A 22,597-nucleotide genomic window follows, 5' to 3' on the forward strand; every position below is an offset into this window, starting at 1 on the left:
TGTATTTTTACCTACATACATACTACCCTTCACATTTGCCGTTATATGTTGTACCAACTTTTAATTACTATTTACCATATCCTATACCTTCATTCATATATACACTTGTCTGTGTTTCATTCCTTACAATACAGTTAAATGGCTTACCTTATCACTAACCCTAAGTTCGATTAGCAATCCCTGGACTGAGATACAGTAAGCTTCTTTTTTTTTTTTTTTTAAACTATGTTTTAAGTTTAAAATTAGAGATCATCTCTAAACAAAATCTTTTTTTTTTTCATTTGCTCATATTTGGCCAAATAAAAGTGACAATAACATATTCAGAAATAAATCTTACAATCAGTTTTAAATTATCCAAGTGGATAGAAAATTAAATTTTTTGCGTTTGGTAAAAGTTATGTATTGTATCTTTTGTTTGTTTTTGATTCCTTATTTTTTATGGGAATCGCTCCAGGCAGGGCCTCAAGTCATTTGATTAATTAACATGATTTTTTGGTGTACAATATTTTCTTTCCGGCACATGTACATACATCACACAGATTTTTCTTTAATTTTGTGTTTTAATAGGTGGAGGGGGGATTCTGGACAAACCTGGAAAATTATACACTTTCCCTTTTTTAGATGATTTCATGTTAACGTCATTAAAAATTGGACAAAAAGAAAAATTAACAAAAAAAAAAAAAGAAACATTTTAGAAATGTCGAGTGACTCCTCTCCCTCATATGTCATTCTTCACCTCTTTTGTAACAACTAACCCTAAATCCAAGTGGCGAAGTTGTAAGACCACATGTAATTGCTTAAAAAAGTAGTTCCCCACGAAAACGTACACACACAGGATTTATCTATCATAGTTAAAAAAATTTGAATTTGGTTAACTGCTCTAAAATGCTATAATGGCCAGGAAATGGAAAGCCATTTTACGATAAATTTATATACAAAGCTGTTTTGCAACCTAAATTCCGAAATAATACTTTTTCTTCTTTCTGGTAAGTTTTTCCAAGCATACACATGTAATCTACTAAAAAAGTCGAATGTTATTTGAGAGGTGTGTGATTAACGCAGTTCTAACAATATATATATATTTTTATTATGGTAATTGCTCCAGATAAAGCATGAAGCCACTTGATATAAACACTTATCAAGTACAAAAAATGACTATCGAAAAAACAGATGCCTATTGACCTTAGTCTTAAAAAGACTAACCTTATAATATGAGGAAAACAGTCAGCAGGGAGAGCGTTTCACAAAACTGCGGTTCTTGGAAAAAAGCTTTTGGGATCCATATATAAAAAAATACAAAACCCCATTTTGAACATTAAAAAAAGTTTCGTTATAATTTCCCTACTTTTGTTATATTTTTAATTGCACATCGGTAAATCCAGATTCCTTTGTGTGTGTGTGTGTGTGTGTGGTAGATTGGATTACAATGATGAGATTTGTGAATCTCATCATTGTAATCCAATCTATCACACAAAAAATAGCCAAATATTTTGTAGGCAACATTATAGTTTTTTTTTCCTGATTACGTTTTGATAAATGAAAATATTTTTCCTTGTGATTTTTATTTTGTAGAAATTTTTACTGCAGTTGTTTCTTAATAATTAAAGGGAGATAATCCTAGCTGAACATTTCACTGCTAAAAACGGTAGAAATTGTCGAGTTTACCCGATTAGTAATGGTTAATTTACACAATTTGACGGTAATACAAACAAGTCAAAGTCCCAGCAAATGTTTGCATATGTCATACGCCTCAACTGTAGAAGTTGTGTATAATAGGGAAATTGGTCAGGTAGAAATATTTTCTAATCGAGGCGGCTGATACCATTTTTTTGGAAACAGCGGTAAAAGTAAACACGCGGTAATAAAGACGGGCTTACCCGCCGGTATCCCGTCATGCATTTCGACTGCCGTCTCAATGTTGTTCAAATATGACTGACTACAGATTTATGTTGAAAAGGCGATCGAAAAAACGAAATTTCTCCGAAAAGGAGGTTGCCATCCTAACGGAGGAGTACAAGAAGCATATGCTGATCCTAAATTCGAAACTAACCAATTCCATTACGAACCAAAAAAAGCAGCGAATCTGGGAGCGAATCACCGACGCCATCAACACTGTCGGTGTGAACAGGCGACGGGTTAGCGAAGTTAAAGAAAAATGGAGAAATATGCAGAGAAAGGCTCGGCGTATTTTCGCCGAGCGTAAACTGCGGTTGAGTCATCTGGAGGGTCATGGAGCAGGAGTAGTACCTCCCCCTCATCCCTCTCCGAGTTCAGGGCCGTCGAATAACCTGAACCTCAAAAGGATGAGGGAGGTCGATAAACCCCTGGTGATTGATATCGACCCCGTTGCCTCTGCTTCTTCTTCTTCGACGATAATCGAAGATAACCACCGCAACAATAATAATGGTGCTTCCGTCTGCCAAACGACATCCGAAAACGATTTGATACATGCAAATTCTAGCAGTATCATAGTTGATCATCATAGCACAGAGGATAAACGTTCTATAAACTTTAATAACAGTTTCCCCAATAGTAACAATAATAACAATAATAACGAGACTATTGTTAACGATGTTGAACTCGATGATCATCTAACCATTGGTAAGTTATATCTTTTCAGCGTGGTAAAGAATAAATGTTTACCAACGAAAGGTGGTTAAATTAAAGTTGTACTTTATCGTACCATATGGTTTTGTAATTTGTGTCTAATTCATTTTAAACCATTGAAATCACTTTTTTTTTTATTCAGAAAAATAAAATCGTTATGGACTGAGGATGCAAATTTACGAAAGAGAAGAGGTCAAATTTCTAGCCACGTCTTGATCTCGAAAAGTTAGGTCATGTGATACTAGTTGGCCAGTGGCACATAACCCCCCCCCCCTTTTTTTTTTACTTGCATTGGTTGTATATTTGTTTCTTCACTACTTTTTCAGTTTGTTATCTATAGTAATAAATGCACGAAATTTTTTTTTTAACTTTTTTTTTTTTTCTAGTTTATTTCTGTTCGACTTTTAATATCAATAAAAGTAACTAATTTAAAAAAAAAAGAACTTGTTTTGTTTCTAAAAAATAAATGAGGTGTGTGTACTTGTTACTTAGCTTATTTTTAAGGGGGAGTGATCGAAAAACCGCACGGGTCAAAAAAGAGGAGGCTATGTTAGTTGATGTTACACCGGATACCGACGTAACTTTTCCGAGATCAAAACGAGGTTATAAAGTTAGGTGGCCTTTCGTGTACTTGCGCCAACTGCTTTAAAAATGAATTTGCGAATATTTATATTTTAAGTATTTTTAGGTAATTTGGTGCTAATGCAGAGAGTGATCCACGCTATTTTTTAAAAATCATATTTCCACGATTAATTAAAGTTTTATATGTTTTTTAATTCAATTGTAAGGTTAAAGTACAGGTACAAAACACCCTCCCCATGTTAAGAATGGCTTTTTAAATAATAACGTTATTATTTCAGCACGGATCACTCTCTGCATGGTGATTCAAAATTGTAATTTGTGTTAACAATACTACAATATTGGCACAGTCAAATTGTTTTTCTTTGGTTTAGAACGCCCACCCCCCTCTAAAAAAACAAACAAACGGTGGAGTGTGCACAGTGTGGACGTTTACAATGCGCACCCGCACATCCTTATATATATATATATATATATATATATATATATATATATATGTGTGTGTGTGTTTTGCAATTTTTTTCAGCGGATTATTGTAGATTGGACACTAATCTACCAGATTATGAAAAATAAAAAAAATTGTTGTTTCAAAAAAAAAAAAAAAAAAAAAAAAATTTGCTAAAACGAAACTGGTACGTGTAACGTGTACATACATGGGTGTTACCATTAGTTTTACTTTCAATTCGGAATTAATAGAACGGTATTTGTGTCCTGGTCAACCAAATCAAAAGACTTGTAATTAAAAAGTTGATTTTTAGAGGTCGGGTCTGTTTTGTCGTCAGCAAGTAATTCATTTTCCGATATTTTACCTCTAAATTCACTGGTCGCTATTAATGTTGTTGTTTACAAGTAAAACAAATCAACCGGGTCTCGTTTCCGAAACCCGGTTTTGTTTTCAATTTTCCTAATTTTTGTGAGGTAGGTGGAGTCATATCTACCTTTTTTTTCTCTCATTTGTAATTTAATGTTTAGGGGTGCTACCCCCCCCCCTTACCAAAATGATAAAAAAAAAAAAGGTAGATATGAATTCCCCCCCCCATTCCCCAAAAAATAAAGAGCGAGAAATAGAAATGACACCTACATCTATTAAAAAAAAAAAAAAAAAAAATTCCTTGCGCAGACGGGACCCCCCCCCCCCAAAAAAAAAACAAAAAACAAACACCCGCTCTTTTAACTCCCAAGTTTTCGTCTGCTAAAATTTTAATCACGTGATTACGGTGTAGCGTCAATTTTGTATTACACAATCGGCACCCGCATCTCCAAAATTTACCACAGAATTAACCCCCCCCCCACGTATGTAACACGATGTAACTTTATCATAAGTTATCAATATAACTTTTGTACCATTTAAAAGAAGAGAAAAACAAACTAGTTATAATTAAAAAAATAATTTTTTTCATCGTACGAAAATAATGAAATTGCGAGACGAAAATCGTGTTTACATAATTGGCGCTTTAAAATAACGTTCCCATGTAGTAGGAATTCCGAACGTGAAAACACCCGTGTTTAATAAATCTAGTAAAAATCAACTAATGGTCAGATTTTCGTGGAATTTTCGATACTTATCCATTTTAGAATGAAATAACATATAAAAGGTAGTCTTCGCAAAATATATGAATGGAAATAATTATTTTTAATGCGTGCCCCCCCACACATTTATTTTTTCGAAATTTGAACAAAATATATTTAAATCTATCGAAATTTCTATTTATTATGAAGCGTAAGAGTTCAAATAAGTAAAAAATATTTGATTTAAAAAAATTTACGTACACATATTGAACAAAAACTTACTTTGAAATTGCAATTAAAAAATTGTTATAAATTTAATAGTATGTTTTTTTTTCTTAAATAGCGTTTTTTCTAATTAATATATACTATAATCAGTTGAATTGCCAAGAAAAAGAAACTTCCTAAAAATTAATTAATTTTTAAAAGATGAAAATGATTAAAATTCCATTATTTCAAAATGTCCTGTTACAACATAGATTTTTAATTAATTGTGTTTAAATTTTATTTTAAATATTAAGTTTTAATATAAACACGGCTCTTGTCAGCTATTTTATCGCCAGATTAAAACCGATTTGAAAATATTGCAAAAATATTAAGCATTTTGTAGACCTCTCTCATATTTTGTTTGTTTCATTTTACCAAACAAAAGTATGGAAGCTGGTAATTAACACTCGTACATATTTAGTAAAACCGTATTTCATATTTAATATACAAATGTTTATACTATTATTAATCGTTAAACTGTGTAAATCTTAAAACCTAACAATTATAACAAAGGTTAATTATTAATTGCAGTTTGAAGAAGATAAAGAAAGGTTTTAAAAAATCATTAAGTCGCTTCTGCTTTTCCATAGTTCGTATAGGTTACACAAGTCTGACGTCACGGGGGACATGCGCTCCATTTTTCACAATCATTTGACAGACTCTAATACACATAGATTCGAAAAAGTTGTCAAAAAAACAAATATATAACAAATAAATGTTATCAAAGGCAAGATAGGTTACTTTTCTACTTGATAATTTTTTAGTGTTTTTATTTAACGTAACACGTTTATTCAGTGCTCGAAAAACATACAGTGTATTGGAAAATTTAAAATGACGTTGGACTCTCTGTTGAACATGGTAAGTTTGGGAAAAGGAGTAAAAACTAAAAAAACTCTACAAAATACTGTTAAAAACCCACCGAATATATGTCAGCCTATTTCACAGTAACATATAGTGAGCAAGTTTCTAACTGTTTTTTGACAACTTTTTCGAATCTATGTGTACAATAATACCAACCCAAATAAACCATTCGTTCAAGTGTCGCTTGTTATGGATTTAGCTGAATACGATATTAAAAATCACTTTATTGGTACTTATGAAATCGAGAATTGAATCTTTCATCAGAAGGCCCCTTCAAATGGCTGTAATTAATCCGATCTTTGAACAGTGCTGAATTCGAATTCCAGTTCCTGCTGAAGATAAAGGACTATTACCTTTCGAGGTGTTAACAGCTCTGTTCAAAGATCGGATTAATTACAGCCATTCTGATGCCTTCTGATGGAAGATTGAATTCTCGACCAGAATCGATATCACAGAAGTTCATAAGGAATGTTCATTAATGACAGATCAATAATTCCAACCTTAAAAAGTCTCTGGGAGACATATAATAATAACTTAGTCTAATCACTTAGGCTTTAAAATAACTGCCTAAAAAAAAGAAAAGTCATTCAAAGGCTAATCTTGTTAATCTAAATGAAAACAATGGGCAGCCAATCAGCCAATGAGGGGCCTGCTTATAATTGTAGAATTTCTCACAAGGTTTCAACTCACCTTCTGCCGAGCAATTTTTTTTTTTTATTGTTTTTTCTTGTATATAACAAACAAAAAAATGAAATCAAAAAGATTTAGGTCCTTGTATGCTTATGTTACCATGCTATTTTTTCTTAGCAAATAAAAAGCCTCATTAATTAATTGATGCACACCTTTTTTCATGCGCGTGTTTGTTTTATTTTTACTTTGTTACGGACCGGTATGAAGCTGAGTCGGGGTGGATGTCCCCTGGTAAGAATCTTATGACTCTAGGTTAGCGCTTCACCCTACGTTGTCCGTAACACAATATAAAAATAAAAATAAAATAATGACAAGTAAAGTGTCGTCCACGATTTGTGACCTATTTGACACGTTGTCTGAGGTTCTCATTAGCACATTTTGTTCCGAACGATTCAAACTCAAAGCAAGAATGACACAATGCTAAAATCTTAAAACACAAATTTTATTCAGCATCCTTAAATTTAATATCACACCGCAATAGGTTGGGGTGAGGTCGGATGATAAAAAGGAAACATCATAAAAGAAGGAAAAGAAAACAAGGTGACAAACAAAAAAAAAATAATATAAGAGAAAATGTATATACCATTTCCATTATGGTATGACAGTTCAGCCAAGGACAAGGAGCAGGGATATCGGGATGGGGAAATCATAATAGTCACTTAACTTTATCCAATTGGACTTTCGTGTTTCATAATGTCTCCGCAAAGTTCATCATTCGTGAGATTTTTCCTGTTTGGTTACTTCTTGGATGGGGACGTCCGTCGACATGACGATATTTTTGTTCGTTGCAACTCTCTTCTTATTCATCTTTAATATTTTCGCCGTGAACTTTTCATGATGTCCATTCTTGGCCTAAAGAATTCAACTCCTGTTTATTTTAGGGAAATCTGTTTATGTTGCGCTTTGGGCATTCCTAAGCATCACCGGCTCATAGCGAATTTTTGTTATTTTATTTTATTTTTTTTATTCATTATTCGCTCAAACGTAAACAAAACAACCAGTCCATTTGACAACGTTCACTGCTCTCCACAGTCTCTTTTTCTTTTTCTTCTTTTGTTTTCTTGCCTCTCAATATTTTTATACAAACGCTATCATTTTGCACCGTTACAAAAAAGTTCAGTTCAAAAACTGCTTTCTCTACTTGTCCGCGTCGACTTTCACTTTTTCTTTCTCTCCCTTTCATCAGCTTCGCTGATAGTGGGCTCTCTCGCGCATTGCATTTTCAGAGGGAGGGAGGGAGGGAGGGAGGGGTGTGTACGCCTCGAACACTAGTGCGTTCATTTGTTTGTTATTATTATTTATTTATTTCCCAATTTATCAACTGATATCAACTAGCCTCTCTACCAATATAATAACTTAAATACATTTCTTTCATGTATTTCCAATATTTGCATCAATGATGCAATATAGTGTTTGTCATGACAAGATGACATTTAAAAAGGGACCATTTGTTAAACAATAACTTTATTTTTCAGCATGGTAACATAAGTGCTTTAATACAAAAAAATCAATTGGAAAGGCGCCACTTTCAAGCAAAATTCTGAAAATAAAAATGCCAAAATGCTTAAAAAAAACAGTTAAATTCACAAAATTTGGCCTAAAAACGTTGAGTGGTTCCAAAATGGGTTTATATTAGAAACTGAGCGTACCCACTACAAATCTTTACATTTTTTTTTTCTGCCTTAATTTTCTCTAATTAAAGAAATGCATTATGCAGTTATCAAAAATTCTTTAAAAAAAAACAAAAAAACAGTATGGCAAAATCCATTTAGAAACAAGATGGATGGCTAGGAACATGAAGAAATAACACAGCCTGGCGCATTCAACACTGTGGCCAGTGCCTATTTGGCAATGGGGGTTCGGCTTGTGTATGTCAGCCGCTTTTTGTTTTTGATAATCTGATAGATTAGTGTCCAATCGATAATAATCTGCTGAAAAATTAAAAAAAAAAAATGAAAAGAAAAAAAATAAATAAGGGGGATGCGAATTGTACACGTCCGCCAAAAAAGGACAACCTTTTAGTCTATGGTCCCAAGTTTCTTTCTTAAGCACGTAAACAGATATTTTCCTTTCCTGGTAATTTGTATGTGCATAATAAATTAATGATTTTTACATTGTGTCCTTAAATTAAATAGGAATTGTTACCTCCCTTGTTGTTTTTACAAAAAATTGGACCCTATTTTGGACTATTGCCATTTAATTCTAGCTCTAAATTACTTTCGAATCAACACTTTAAGAACTTCAAAATCACTTCGAATATCAAAGACTACAAAGTAGGTAGCAGGTAAACAATCTATCGGCATGATCTACCAAACCAATGTGCATGTTTCCATTTTTGGTACTTATACAGAGAAGTTGGTAGGTGTGACCAATATTTTACTTGCCTACGTGAAAAGTAGCAAAAACACAGAACCATCACTGAAAAATGAAACAAAATAAATAAAATACAAACTGAAAAATGGGGTTTGTTTTACATTACACATTGGTATGTAAAGGTGGTAAAAAAACAAAGATATAACAAATGTTATCAAAGGCAAAATAAGTTACTCCTATACCTATCTGGAAAAGCTTTTAAGTGATTTTACTTACTTTAAAACGTTTATTCGGTTCAAAAGATATCTTTTTTGCACTTATGCTACCGTGCAATATTTGAAATGGCATTTTCAAGTTAAATTCAAGTCTTACGATATCATTTATTAAATTGTTGGGTGAAAATACAGAATAGTTACAAAACACCCTCCTCTCCCCATAATAGGAATGAGTTTAGAATAACTTTATTTCAGCATGGTAACATAGGCGCATAAATAGCTTTATGTTGAAAAGTAAATAAAACAATAACACAGCACATTAAACTTAAATTGATATATTTAACAAGAAAAAATTTATTTTGAATAAAATAATTAAAAAAAAATGTGCTGCAAAAAATAATTTCAAGATTTTGAAGAAATTGTTGGAAAGAATTAAAAATATTTTGACTTATTTTCCATTTCCAGTTCAGTGTTTTGATTTCGGAAATCTATTTCAAGACGAACTATTTCTGATGCAGGCTGAATCACAACAAAAGTAAACTATTTGTTACACCAATTATCGTGCTGAAATAATAACATTATTATTTAGAAACTCATGGGGAAGGGCGGGTGTTTTGTAACTATTCTGTACTTTCACCTAACAATCTATATATATAAAAGCGAAAATGTGTGTATGTATGTGTGTTCGCTTTTTCTGTATGTCTACAAAAGGCTTTTTTCGCCGTGATTCTCGGTTGGCTCGCTCCTTCTTAAAACTTTTTATATGCTGTCTAAATAATAATATCTACAACTAAGGAACTCGGGTCGCAGCTATCTTCAATTTACCCGACTTTTACAAGCTATTTTTGAGATATGTTTTGATCGCCGTGTAGCGGGGAAAACAGAAACTGGCTTCCAGCGCAAAACTAGTCAAATATCACGCGACTTAACGTTCTCGCACCTGTTAATTTCACTTTATAAACGTCAACTTAACACACTTATCACTTCACCTATTCCCGTGGTCGAGATGGTTAGGTCGCAGGTTTTTGTTTTCCATTTCCTTTCCACCTCCGCGTCAAAGGTTCGGGGTTCAAGCCTACCTTTCTACTAAAACTTTTTTTTTTCTTTTGCACCTCCAAACACCCAGCCAACGTTTTTTTTTTTTTTCTTTTTTAAACAGGGTTGTTTTGATCTACCCCCCCCCAACACACACACACCTCCAAACATCCGGGCAACGCCGGGTACCCCTCGCTAGTTTATAATATAAATCTCACCTGTCTGTTTAAATGTATGTTTGTATGTCTGCCTAAAACTTTTGACAGAGGCGACAGATTTTCACAAGATCAGTATCGTTTTGAAGCTCAAACCCTTCGGATGACAAATATTGAAAAAATTGATTAAAAACATTAATTCCTTCACCCTCAACTTGGCACTTTTCTACAGGGAGGGGTCGCTTTTTTGGCCGATATTTTCGAAAGTCATCCCCTCTTTTCAATTGACTAGCTTTAATTTAAACATTCGTCACTTCCAGTTTGGTGATGGTCGCAACAGCAAAGATGTCACTTTTTTTATTTATTTATTTTTTTTTCACATTCTTTTCCTCCTTCACGGTACGGGTTTGAGCCTGCCTGCCTACTACCACTTTTAACTCAACACACACCTCCAAACACCCGGGCAACGCCGGGCACCTAAACTAGTGTAATAAAAAAAAGATAGAATACTATATAAAACAAATAGCGCTGTAACTTCACTGCATAAGAGTATTTTTTCCAGAATTAAACTTAAATAAATAACAAAAATACAGAAAATCGGTATAATGTGCATCACGGAACGAAGATATTATATTCCAAAAATTACGTAAATTGATCCAATAAAATTAAAAATTTTTTCTAATATTGTCATTATTCTTTCATATACTAACTCGTGTTTACTACGAACTGCATTGATATAGCCTTCAAACACAATTCCTTTCACACTAGACACAATGCTTCAAGCAAACTACATCCTTCTTGATCCAGTAGTTTTAGTTTTAACTAAAAAATAAAATTTCATGACTAAACAAAAAAGGACTGCTGCATCGCTAGCTTGAAAAAAAGGGCAAATAACTCTGCAATAATTAAAACTTGCAAGATCGGCCTTATAATGCTAACGATTTCCCATTAGTTGCTTAAAACGCTTTATTAGGGTAAACCCATGGCATTAGCATGGCCGTTGTAAATATAGATTCATGCCCTTGCACTGAAAAACAACGTCATGGTCTGAAGTCTTAGCAAGCAAGATCTGTTGAACAATCAAACTGCCCATAATAAAAGATTTTTACAGATATTTAGCTACTACAAGTATGATTACATTTATGGCCGCCTTTCTAATTTTTTCTTTTTATGAAAGTTGATCTTTCCTCGAATTATATAAATTATTTTTATAAATAATAAAAAACACGCATTTCTTTTTTTTAATAATTTTCCTCAATCTTGAAACCTTGACTGTATTGAAACAAACTAATAAAGCGTGTTTACACTTTTTTATTAATAAAATAGACGTTAATTTTTTTTTTTTCACATGAAAATGCCGTTTTCATTTTAAGAAAAAACCATAATATCCTGCAGATATATAAGCATTTGTAATAGTGTCAAAATACATACTTATAGCAAGTGAGCTATACAAACAATTGTATGAAAAAAAATCAAAGCTGACAGAAATATCATAAAGCAATTGCGACTACTCTTCCGATTTTTTTTTTTTTTGTTATCATGTGGGTTATACTAAAGCTATACGACCAAAATTATGCCCGATCAATGTACAAGTGACTGCTCCTGCTGTTTGTCATATAGAAACGTGTAAAGTTGCTTGAATCACCGGTAGCCGAATTGGACATTTAGTTATGCCAGATTTTGGTCGTACATAAGACGCTTTTCTAAAAATGTATGACTAAATAATGTAAGATTATTTGCTCTTGCTGTGGATTTTCTATTAAAGCAACTTCGACACAAATGAACTACTGCGTTTATCAGCGCAAAATATTGTAAAAATCTGTTGTGGTATTATTAAAACAAACAATAAAATGAATTTACTCACAAGTTTCAGTCGAGAGGTTATTTTTTTGGCAAATATATTTTTAGATTCATATAAAAAATATTTACAAAAATATATTATTTTTTTTAAATATTCTCTCTTAAGGGAGATAGTAAATAGCTACATAAGTATTTATTTACATAATGAACTTCTTAAAAGCTGAAACAATTATTTTTTTCCAATTCTGTGTGCCATTAAAAAAAATTTTTTTTTTTTTTTTTTGTAAAAATCTTTGTAAAAAAATAAACAAGTTTATTTTTTTGATTAGTTGTGCCTTGATTTTTACTAATTATGCATGCCTAAAAATTAAACATGATTTTATGTACATTTAATTAAATCCTGAAAGACTGAGACAATTATTGGGCACATTGTATTGGAAAAAAGTAATTCTCAGTCGTTAAGGGTTTACTTAGTCAAAGCAACTTTTGACAGTTTCAAGTCTAATTTAAAAAACAAACAAACAAAATCAAGTAACAGTCGATAATAATAAGGATTTCTTCTACTTTTTACAAAGATTTTCTAGTTTTACATTGTTATTGTGTTACAAAATTTTAAAAAATTGCCAAAAAAAACAAAAAACTCTCAGCTGAAAGTTGTGACTGATTAAATTCGTTTTATGTTTTATTTCAATAAAAAAGAAATAAACTTGTTTTTTTTTTTTTGTTTTTTTTTTCTTTTTACAAAGATGAAAAAATAAAAAAGTGGAACACTGGATTGAAAAAAAGTCTGTCTTTAAGAATTTGGGGAAAATAATCGTGATTGTGATTAAAGTCGTTTTATTGTTTATTTTAATAACAGCATTTTTTACGCTAACAGACTCAGTAGATCGCCTGTGTAAGAGAATATTTAATAAAAATTGGGAGTTTTCTTTAGTAAATATCTTTAGGGATGGATTTAAAAAGATATTTGCCAAAAATAACCTCAAAACTTTTGAGTAAATTCGTTTTCTTGTTTATTACAAGATTGTTTTATGGTATTTTATGCTGACGGACCCAGTCGATTGCCTGTGTCAAAGTTGTTTTAATCAGTAGTAGTAGCAATTAGTTGTACAGGATGTCGAAAAAGTCACTGAAGGGTTTTGAACTTAAATAGATTGATATATTTCTGTAATTTTAACACAGTCTAAGATATTGAGAAATTCAAAACAAAAAATGCAACATTCAAACAATTTTCATTTATGAAAAATAATGTCTTTTAAATGTTGCCCATGATACCATCCCTTCTACCACCTCTGCAACATTACTCAGTGTCAGTATCTCTAGATGTTGACAGTGGAATTTTTGATCATGGTGGTGATGATGTTCTCTGTCCTGGTGTACTTTTCCCTTGCCTTCTTTCTTTTCCATCTACCACATCCTCTGGATGCTATAGCAACCTACTAGCGGCAAATATCACCATGTGTTTGTTGATACTTTTATCTGTTGTAAGGCTCTTCCTATATCGGAATCATTGTATTGTGGATGATCTCCATCTTGTTGCAGATTGAAATTGGGTAGTCAGTTTTTTGAGGAAGAAGTCTTCCAATGAGTCATACGAAGATGTTGAAGTCAGCAAGGAAACAGGTATGTCTGAGGATGAATATCATTGAGACGGACTTGAGCTGAAGTGGAGGGCTATGCAAGCACTGGAGAAGCTGGTGTGAAAGAAGGTGTGGAGGGCTCTGTTTGAGCAGTGACACAAGGCTGACTTTTCATGGTGAAAAAAAAAAAGAAAAAAAAAAAGGACAGATGATTGTGCAACTGAATCCTGCTTTGACGATCTCTCATTTGAAGGATTCATATATGTAGGCCATAAGCATTTTGGGAAAGTCTTTCTTTCCCATTGATCCTATGTGGGTTTGGGAAAACTTGACGAGAAGAGATCATCACAGAAGTGCGTTCCCAGCCCAGCACTGTTGCTTCCCAACATGTTTATTGATATGGATTTCTCCAGATGTTATCCTGAGCAATGACTTCTTGTTGATTTTAAAATGCTTTGTTTCTTGATTGACATGCATCTGCTTTTTCATGGTAACCTCATATCCTTTGAATGGTTCAGATTCTACCTTTTTCCTTCAAACAAATTTTTCACAGGACATTAAACACCTGTGTACTCAAGTATTATTATCAATAAATATTGACTTGTTATTACAAATTTCTAGTTTTAGATAACTTTATCAATAATAAAAATAGGTCAAACGTAATTAATATAATCATGTTTCTCATTATTTACATCACAGTATGGGATTTTCAACTCTTTCTTCAGAAATATACGGATGGGGCATTAAGCACCATCTTTTTTCACAGATCAAGATATTTTTTGAACAAATAAATTACACACTATTACATGCATTATGCTTAAATGAGTATCAGTACAAGGCAATTAACATACTAAAAGTGAACAATAACAGTTTAATTTTAAAGGAGAGTATTTTTTGTTTTTGTAAGAATTAGATAATAAAATCGAACAATATTTATTAAAAGTGAAGTTAAAATAAATTACAAATTAAACATCATAATAATAGTGTATCCAATATAGAATATTATTAAAGAACTTCAATGTAACCAACAACTTTAAAAAAAAATTTGGATAAGTTATTTCCATGGCAGGTGCTCGTCTGAACTCCAATCTCTGGTCCCCCCTCGCCAATCTTTCACGAAAAACACCCGTCTAGCTGAATCCACTGTGAAAAATTTCCCCCACTCTTTATCTGTGCCTAAATCAGAACGTGGATTCCATGAACAAAGCTTCTTTCTTAGAACTGCATGCCTGTGGAACTCTGTTCCGTCTGCCTGCTTCCCACCTGACTACAACTTGGATGTCTTCAAGTCCAACGTTAACAAATTTCTAATGAACCGCCCTCTTAAATAAACACTTCATTAAATCTCCACACTTACGTACTGTACTTGCAATAACCCTTATCCCTGAGTGGCTTCCGGGCCTTGATAAGTGGTGACCACCGTGTAAAAAAAAAAAAAAATGTTGATAAATAAAAAAAAAATAAAAAAAAAATAGGCAAGAATGAAAATAAAGCAATTAGCGTTTTTTATTATCTGAAGTTCAGAGTTGGTGTGGTTTCCTTTTAGCTGTTGTAATTCATTACCAAATTTTACTGAGCCAATATTGGCAGTCATGGGGGCTGATCTATATAAAGCACCTCCTCAAAGTGTAGTATTTAGTGTATCCTCAGAGGACATTTTTCTAGACTGAGACAATTTTATTTTTTGTTTCCAATTCAAAGTCTCTCCTTTTACAAAATTGAGGTTTTCCCACTTATAAAACTGAACTTGTGACTTGAGTAATAGACAATTTGGGCATTTGTTACCAACATTTATATCTAACAAAATGTTATCAAAGGCAAGATGAGTTATTTTTCTACCTACCTGAATAAGTTTATTTGTGTTTTAATTTACTTAAATTTAAATGTTTTTAGTTTAAAACAAAATTAATATCCACTCTGTTAAGTTAGAAGGAAAGAAAAAAAGCGATAGCCGCTCATAAACCTTGTGTGTGGAACCTTCATAATCATTCAAAAATTGCAAATCAAACAAAATACTGATAATAAAAATATATAGTTTGATTGAATATTACGTTTTTGTATGATTGGTGACATTTATTGAATGTGTTTCTGTTTAAAATTCAGCAGTAGTTTTGTTTTGAACAAAAAAAAAACTCTTTAAAATAAGTTAAAACACAAATAAACTTATTCAGGTAGGTAGAAGAGTAATTTGTTTTTGGCCTATTTGTTGTATATTTGTTTTGTTTTTATTCATCCCATTTTCATTTGCTTAAAATCAAATTTTGTGTGTCTTTGTTTACTTTCTTTGTCAGCTGATCATTCTGCTTCACAATGAATGACTTGAAAAAGTTCCTTCTGATTAGTGTTTACCAGTTTTAAAATAAGCAAATGAACCTGTCTGTTTTTTTCAGAATTACAGAATATTCTTCAACTGATAAACATTAATGAAAAGGGACTTTTAGAAGCAATTTTGTCGGGAAAGTAAAGTTGATGCGACTAGTTGGGACCACTTCACATGTTCAGTAAGTGAAAAAGAGACATGATTAAGTTTGCATCATGTTTAGGAGAATTGTTAATTACTATTAGAGAGTCAAACTTTTTAAGAGTTGGCATCGTTGTATTTTCAAAAAAAATGAAAAATGAAACTGTGACACTAACCCTAAGCAGTTAAGCGCATATGACCAGAACTTACAACTGTGAATTTGTCCTTTAGTTGAAAGGAATTCAAGTGGATATGTATCAGATGTCTTCTTGTCTAGATAGTTGTATATTTTCAAGTGCCATATGCTTAGAGTGTCTAGTCAACAAGTGCCAGGAAAGGGTGTAGGCATCTTATGCCGTGACTGTCTTGAAACTCTATCTGGTCTGCAAACCCTAAAAGATTAAGGATGGAATCATAAGAAATATCTGATAGAAATTACTGTTTCTGAATTTTTTAGATTAAGATTGATTATTTGTATTCTTTGGACTACTGTTCTCATCTTGAGTGTTATTTGCACAATGTTATGGTCAAAGTAACCGCCAACCTTCTTCACAAAAATATATGAGGTGTTTTCTATAAGTTTCCAGGCTTTTTTCGTATGGGCACTTTTATTGATAGCACACACATGAAACTCTAGTCTCCTTTGAAGTAATCTCCTCTGGCTGCAATGCACTTATACCATTTTAACAACTTCTGGAAGGCCCCATGGAAGTCCTCTTGTGTGAGTGTGTCAATGATCCTCATCACAGCATATTTCATTTCCTCAATTGTTTAATAACAACCTTTAAGGTTTTTCCTTAAGCTTAAGGAATAACCAAAAATCACAGGGAACAAGGTCTTGGCTATAGGGAGGGTGAAGAATTGTTTTGATGTCCATCTTGATCAAATAGTCTGTGACAAGGATAATTGTGAACTGGTGCATTTGCACAAATCTTACACATCTTCAGATCCTCGTGAATAATTGTGTGTACAGTTCCCACACTGACATCAAACTGTGCACTTATTGTCTCTATAGACACACGATGGTCCTTATCCATGAAATTCTTTATTTGGCCAATCAACTCTGGTATTATGACTTCCTTACTTCTCTCATCATCTCTCACAGACTCCCTGCCTTCCTTGAATCTCTTATGCCACTCAAAAAATGATGTTTGATTCATGCAAGATGGTCGAAAAGCATTCCATATGTTTCTGTGGCATTTTTTACAAGTTTAAAACTGAATTTTATTGTATATCATTCTTCTAAAGTGTCCTCGCCTCCAGATTGCATTTTTTAAATTCACTTGCTTTGACAATCAAGCTTTAGTAGGGTGTATTCCAATTCCTGCTGTAGCTGTTCATTTGAATCTGAAATGATAAAAATCGGTCATTCATCTCATAATATGTATAGCAATAACATACTGAATTTTCAAGAGTCTACGACCAATTAAATGCCTGTACAAAAAAAAAGTCTGGAAATTTATTGAAGGTACCTTGTATATATAGTATTAATATGTAGTAATAAATAGTAAAATGATCAGTAGTAAGATTGTACATCTAAAACAAAATAGGCTTAAAATTTATGCTAGAAATTATCGCTATTGTCATGTACTAAATACTTGGTAAAATTCAGTTATAAGTTACACTCTTCTGGAGGTTGAAGGTTCAATTCTCAGTGTGGGTGACTCTCAAAATACAATATAGAATTACTTAAGACTTCTACCCAGTCATGGATGTTAGGCTGTATAAGGGCGTTAACTTTAGACAAAATTGGACTATTCCTTCTTTAATCAGATTTTTTCGATTATGGATTTTCAATATTTATCGGAGGCATTTTGATACAAAATTTATCTAAGAACACTCCCAGACACATAAAGTACATTTATGTGAAATTTTAAAAAATTGACCCAAACCATTTCTGAGCCCAAAGGAAATAATCTCACCGACACACACGGTGACAAATTGGCTTTTATGTAGATGTAAGAAAATTTGTTCAGATCATCTAGTTTTTGTGAAAATGCAGTATCTTGCTACGTGATAGTCGGTGTCCTTTGTCGACATGAGAAATCCAGATAACTTCCCACATATGCTGATAGTGTATGTTACCATGCATGAAATATTTTGAAATAAAATGTGTTAGTTTCATTGCATGAGACAATACTGTGCGTCCGTTAGTCTGGACGATTGCCAGATAACCATCCATTAGTTTCTCCTAAAATTTTGCCACAAATTGCATTTTATTAAATAGATGTGCACAGTAAAAAAAAAATTTTTTTTTGCGAAAATTCCTGTTGCGTCTCCAGGGGCTCAAAAGAGGTCAAAAATGGCCCAAAATGACAGTTTTTGCCCCCATAGCGTTTCATCCATCCATTAGATTTTCCTGAAACTTGGCCAAAATGTGGAGGCCATTGTTCTTAATATAAATTCAGTATCGGTGACCCTGGCCAAATTCTGGTTCGTATCCCTCTTGGACTTTTAGGGCTAAAAAAACATGCCTTTTTTGAGCTTTTTTTCATATTACTCAAAAACTTGATATCTGTATGGTGCTGAATTCAAATATACATGTTTTTAGGCATGAAACTGCACTGTTGGTCCATTTTCACTGGGATTCGGCATTCCCAGGAACTCAAGTGGTCACAAATGCCCCAAAATTGAAAAAAAATGACACTTTTTACCCCATAATTTTTGCCCCATTTATTAAATTTTTCTGAATCTTGGCGAAAATTCATCATTTCTTCACAATTTTTTGTAGTGTCATCTTACATGCAGCACCAGAGGGGGACCACGCACGCGCGGCTTGTTATCTTTTACAAATATAGGAAGTTCGTGAAATTATTTCTATTTTAGACAGGGAAAACAAAACTGTTTTATTTTGAATTTTACACCATGTGAAGAAAACAAAATTACAAACTCTTTTGTCAAAAATGCACCCTATGTAAACGCCAAAGTCTCCAAGGGTGATAACTCTTGCTCAACAATGATTTTAAATAACTCTATAGTTAAAATATCTAGAGATTTATAAAGAATCAGAATTAGTAACTGTATTGCAATCTGGAAAAATATTGAAATCCGCCCATTACTAGAACTGAAGCGATCTCAATTATTCTAGCATGTATTGGATGGCTTTTAGAAATTGACACCCAAACCAACCTATCTCTACTCAGGTCTTCATTTATCGCTTTCTCTCGAGTCCATCTGTATTACTTCCTCTTATATTTTCCTTTGCCTTCCCCTGTGAACTGAACCTGCTACTTCAACTGTTCTGCATCTACTAACACAAGAACTCTCATGCATTCTTTCAAAGAGTAAAGACAATCAAAGTCTACTCTTTTGCACACATTCCCCTATACTGCTGAGATTTAATCTTCCTCTGAAGTCATCAGAACTAAGCACGTCTTTAAAACTCATACATCTGTTGTATCATTATCATATCATTTCTCTCCATGCAACATATATCCTCAACCATCACAGGTCAGCAGTAGAAACACTTTGCTAGTTAGTAATAATAGAAATTCCCTGAACTTACTCTATCCACTCTTAACTCTAGCAATCACACTAGCATCTGATCTACTCTGTACTACAATTGTATCACCAAATTAACAAAATTTCTAGACAACCTCAATAGTTTTGCCATCCAGATATACTGTTTCCACATCTGAGTTCTCATCCACGTACATTATTTTACACTTCTTGCATATAAAATGACTATCTTTTCTCAGCCCACCAATAATTCCACTGCACTTCTTGTGCAATCCATGCTTACTACAGGCTCCACAAAATATTGAATTGCATCTGAATCCCTTTCTACAAGGTAAGAGAACTTTTCTCTTTGTATTATTTGGATTCATCGGACTATTGTTCTCATCTTGAGTGTCATTTTCACAACGTTTCGGTTTATATAACCTCCGATCTTCTTCAGGTGTATCTTGTTGAACTTGGAAATGTTTCTGTCGAGCCTGTTTTTTTTTTTTTTTAATATTTGCATTGTGTTCTTACTTGTGTCATTATGGTCATCTGGAAGTTCCATATTGTATGATATTTCGGGAAAATTTCTCTTCCTCAGATATGTGTTTGACTTAAGTTCAAATGTGCATATGGGGGCTATTGTGAGCAGGTTCGTAGAAACTGAAAAGGAATTGAAATTAATTTTATTTTGTTTGAAAATCTATTATTATTCTTTAAACTTTAAATGTAGGGCTTGTTAGTATTTAATATTATTTTTATCTTATTTATTTTTCCATGTATTTTTAATTTAATTTGCATTTTATCATTGTATATTCTTTGTTATTACAATTTTATTTCATTTAATTTTTTTTTGCAAAAATGTATTAATTTTTGTCCTTTGTATGCCTTAAAGACATACTAATTTTTTGTTTAAATTTTTCAGTTATAAAAGAAGAAATCCCAGATCCCATGTTAAAGAATGATGACCTTATAATAACCACTGTACAGAATGAACCAGCAGAACCCAATTTAACAGACAGAACCCAACTGGAATTAGTAGCACCTTCCATAGACTGTGAAAGATCCCCACCTTCTAGAAACACTGTTAGTAGCTATGGTTTTTCTTCACACAAATACAACACAAACCTGGCGGCCACACTTGAAGAGAAATCTGCAGTTTACAACTCTCTACAAGCACCACGCTGGTCAACTCATCTTCAAGCACCCTCACAAGTTTCATCATCCAAATTGCACCCACTGTCAAGCGTTTCGTCTGTGACATCTGCACGATCGTATGCACCGACAACGCACGTTAATTCTGATAAATCAAATGACGTTTCCTCATCGTTTAATCTGAACAATTCCATACCAGAATCTTTGGCATCACTTTCAACAAACTCTACTGTTGGTCGATCACACCTTTTTGCTACTGGGGGTCTTTCGCTGTCTCATCTCGGCCAGGACATTACAGTTGGGCCTGGTTTGGGCATATCTCATAATACAAAATCTTCAAATCGAGGCCCTACTAATACTGCTGCTGCTTCTTCTGCCAGTGGAATAACACAGGCGGATCTCTTACAGCTTCAGTACGAGGTGCTCCTGGCGGACAAGAAACGTATCCTCATGCAAACCAGGTACTATGAGATGAAAATGAAGAAAATAGAATTAGAATTATGTGGACAAACAAATTCATTTTTCTAATAACAAAACAAAGAGAAAGAATATATATATATAATATATATATTTTTATTTTCAGTTTAAGTGCTTCTTGATTTGAATGGACCCAAAATGAAATGGAAACCAATAATTAATTTATACGTCACACAAACATTCACAGTACTGAGTGTATTGTGATTGGTAGTGTCCATCTTGAAATTACATCCTATAATGCCCTGATCATAGCAAGGGCAGATAAATCTTGTTTCAGTATCTCTTGATATTTGGAAACTTTAACATTGAAATATTGATTCTGTCCAGAATTTCCTCTATGTTAAAAAACAAAAATAAAAAAATCTGTAGGATGTACATATGTGTGACAAAACGAAAATATCATATTCCAAGTCACATAAATTGATTAAGTAGTTTTATTTTTATAAAGAAAATAATTGTTGTGGAATTGTCTTCCGTTTTCCTGCTTTCCAGCTGACTACAATATGGTTGTCTTCAAGTCTAACGTAAACAGGTTCTTGATGAGCCGTTTCACTTGTTAATAAATTTACCGAATTTCCATTACTAACGATTACTATATTGTCCAATTTCTACTGCACGCTCTTTAATCCTTATCCTCGAGTGGCCTCTTTGTCTTGATAAGTGATGATCTCTATGTAAAAACAAAAAAAATTATTGTCTCTTGAGATATTTTTCAAAGTCATGGGTGAGACGATCACATCTCTTGATACTCATAAAATTTGATTTTCTTAGTTAAAAATAGAACTACTTGATTAATTTATATGATTTTTGGAATATGATATTTTTGTTTCATCATGGGTACATACATCTTAAAGATTTTTTTATTTTTGTTTTTTAATATAAGGAATTCCGGATAAGAACTGATTTAAAAAAATGTTTTTTTCTTGGTGTGGGAAGGGGGCACATCAAAGCAGGCGAGGGAGGGGTTGTATTGGCATTGTACATAGAAAATTGCTATATTAAAAAAAAAAAAACAGACCAATAAAAACAATCAGTAAACCAAATCGCAGAGAAAGTAACTGAACTATTTGTTATTTAAAATTAATTCATTATTCCAGCCATTTCATTAAACACCAAACAATATAGAAATAAAATAGTTAGAGATGATTCATAGCAGATAAAAAATTTAAATGATTTATTTAAAACTAAGATTTTATAGTGGTTTGTTATCTGATTCTATTTGGAATTCTTTTCTACATACATTTGTATGAAATTTTTCACAACCAAATACCACTGCAAGTAGCTCTTTTTCGATATTTGCATATCATGATTTGATATTAGTCAATCTTTTGCTGGTGAATGTAACAATTTTGTTGTTGATTGACATTGAACCTAATCATAACATGCTTTAATTTACTTGAATTGTTTTTGTGTTTGGTTTGAAGTATGTTAGGCAGAGATTCTCATGAATATGGT

General features: G+C 32.7%; 1 protein-coding gene across 1 annotated transcript; it reads left to right on the plus strand.

Annotated features, from left to right (window-relative positions):
• The first annotated feature begins 413 nt into the window (after window positions 1-413).
• Window positions 414-21,649, plus strand: LOC145295949 (uncharacterized). Its single transcript, XM_080141839.1, has 2 exons — window positions 414-2,601; window positions 20,436-21,649. Exons 1-2 carry the CDS (start codon window positions 1,929-1,931, stop codon window positions 21,191-21,193), a joined length of 1,431 nt encoding a protein of 476 aa, XP_079997965.1. The 5' UTR covers window positions 414-1,928; the 3' UTR covers window positions 21,194-21,649.
• Window positions 21,650-22,597: the final 948 nt, after the last annotated feature.

This window comes from Euprymna scolopes, chromosome 16, assembly GCF_053919585.1.
Source record: "Euprymna scolopes isolate OS-2025 chromosome 16, ASM5391958v1, whole genome shotgun sequence".
In the NCBI taxonomy this organism is placed as follows: Eukaryota; Metazoa; Mollusca; class Cephalopoda; order Sepiida; family Sepiolidae; genus Euprymna; species Euprymna scolopes.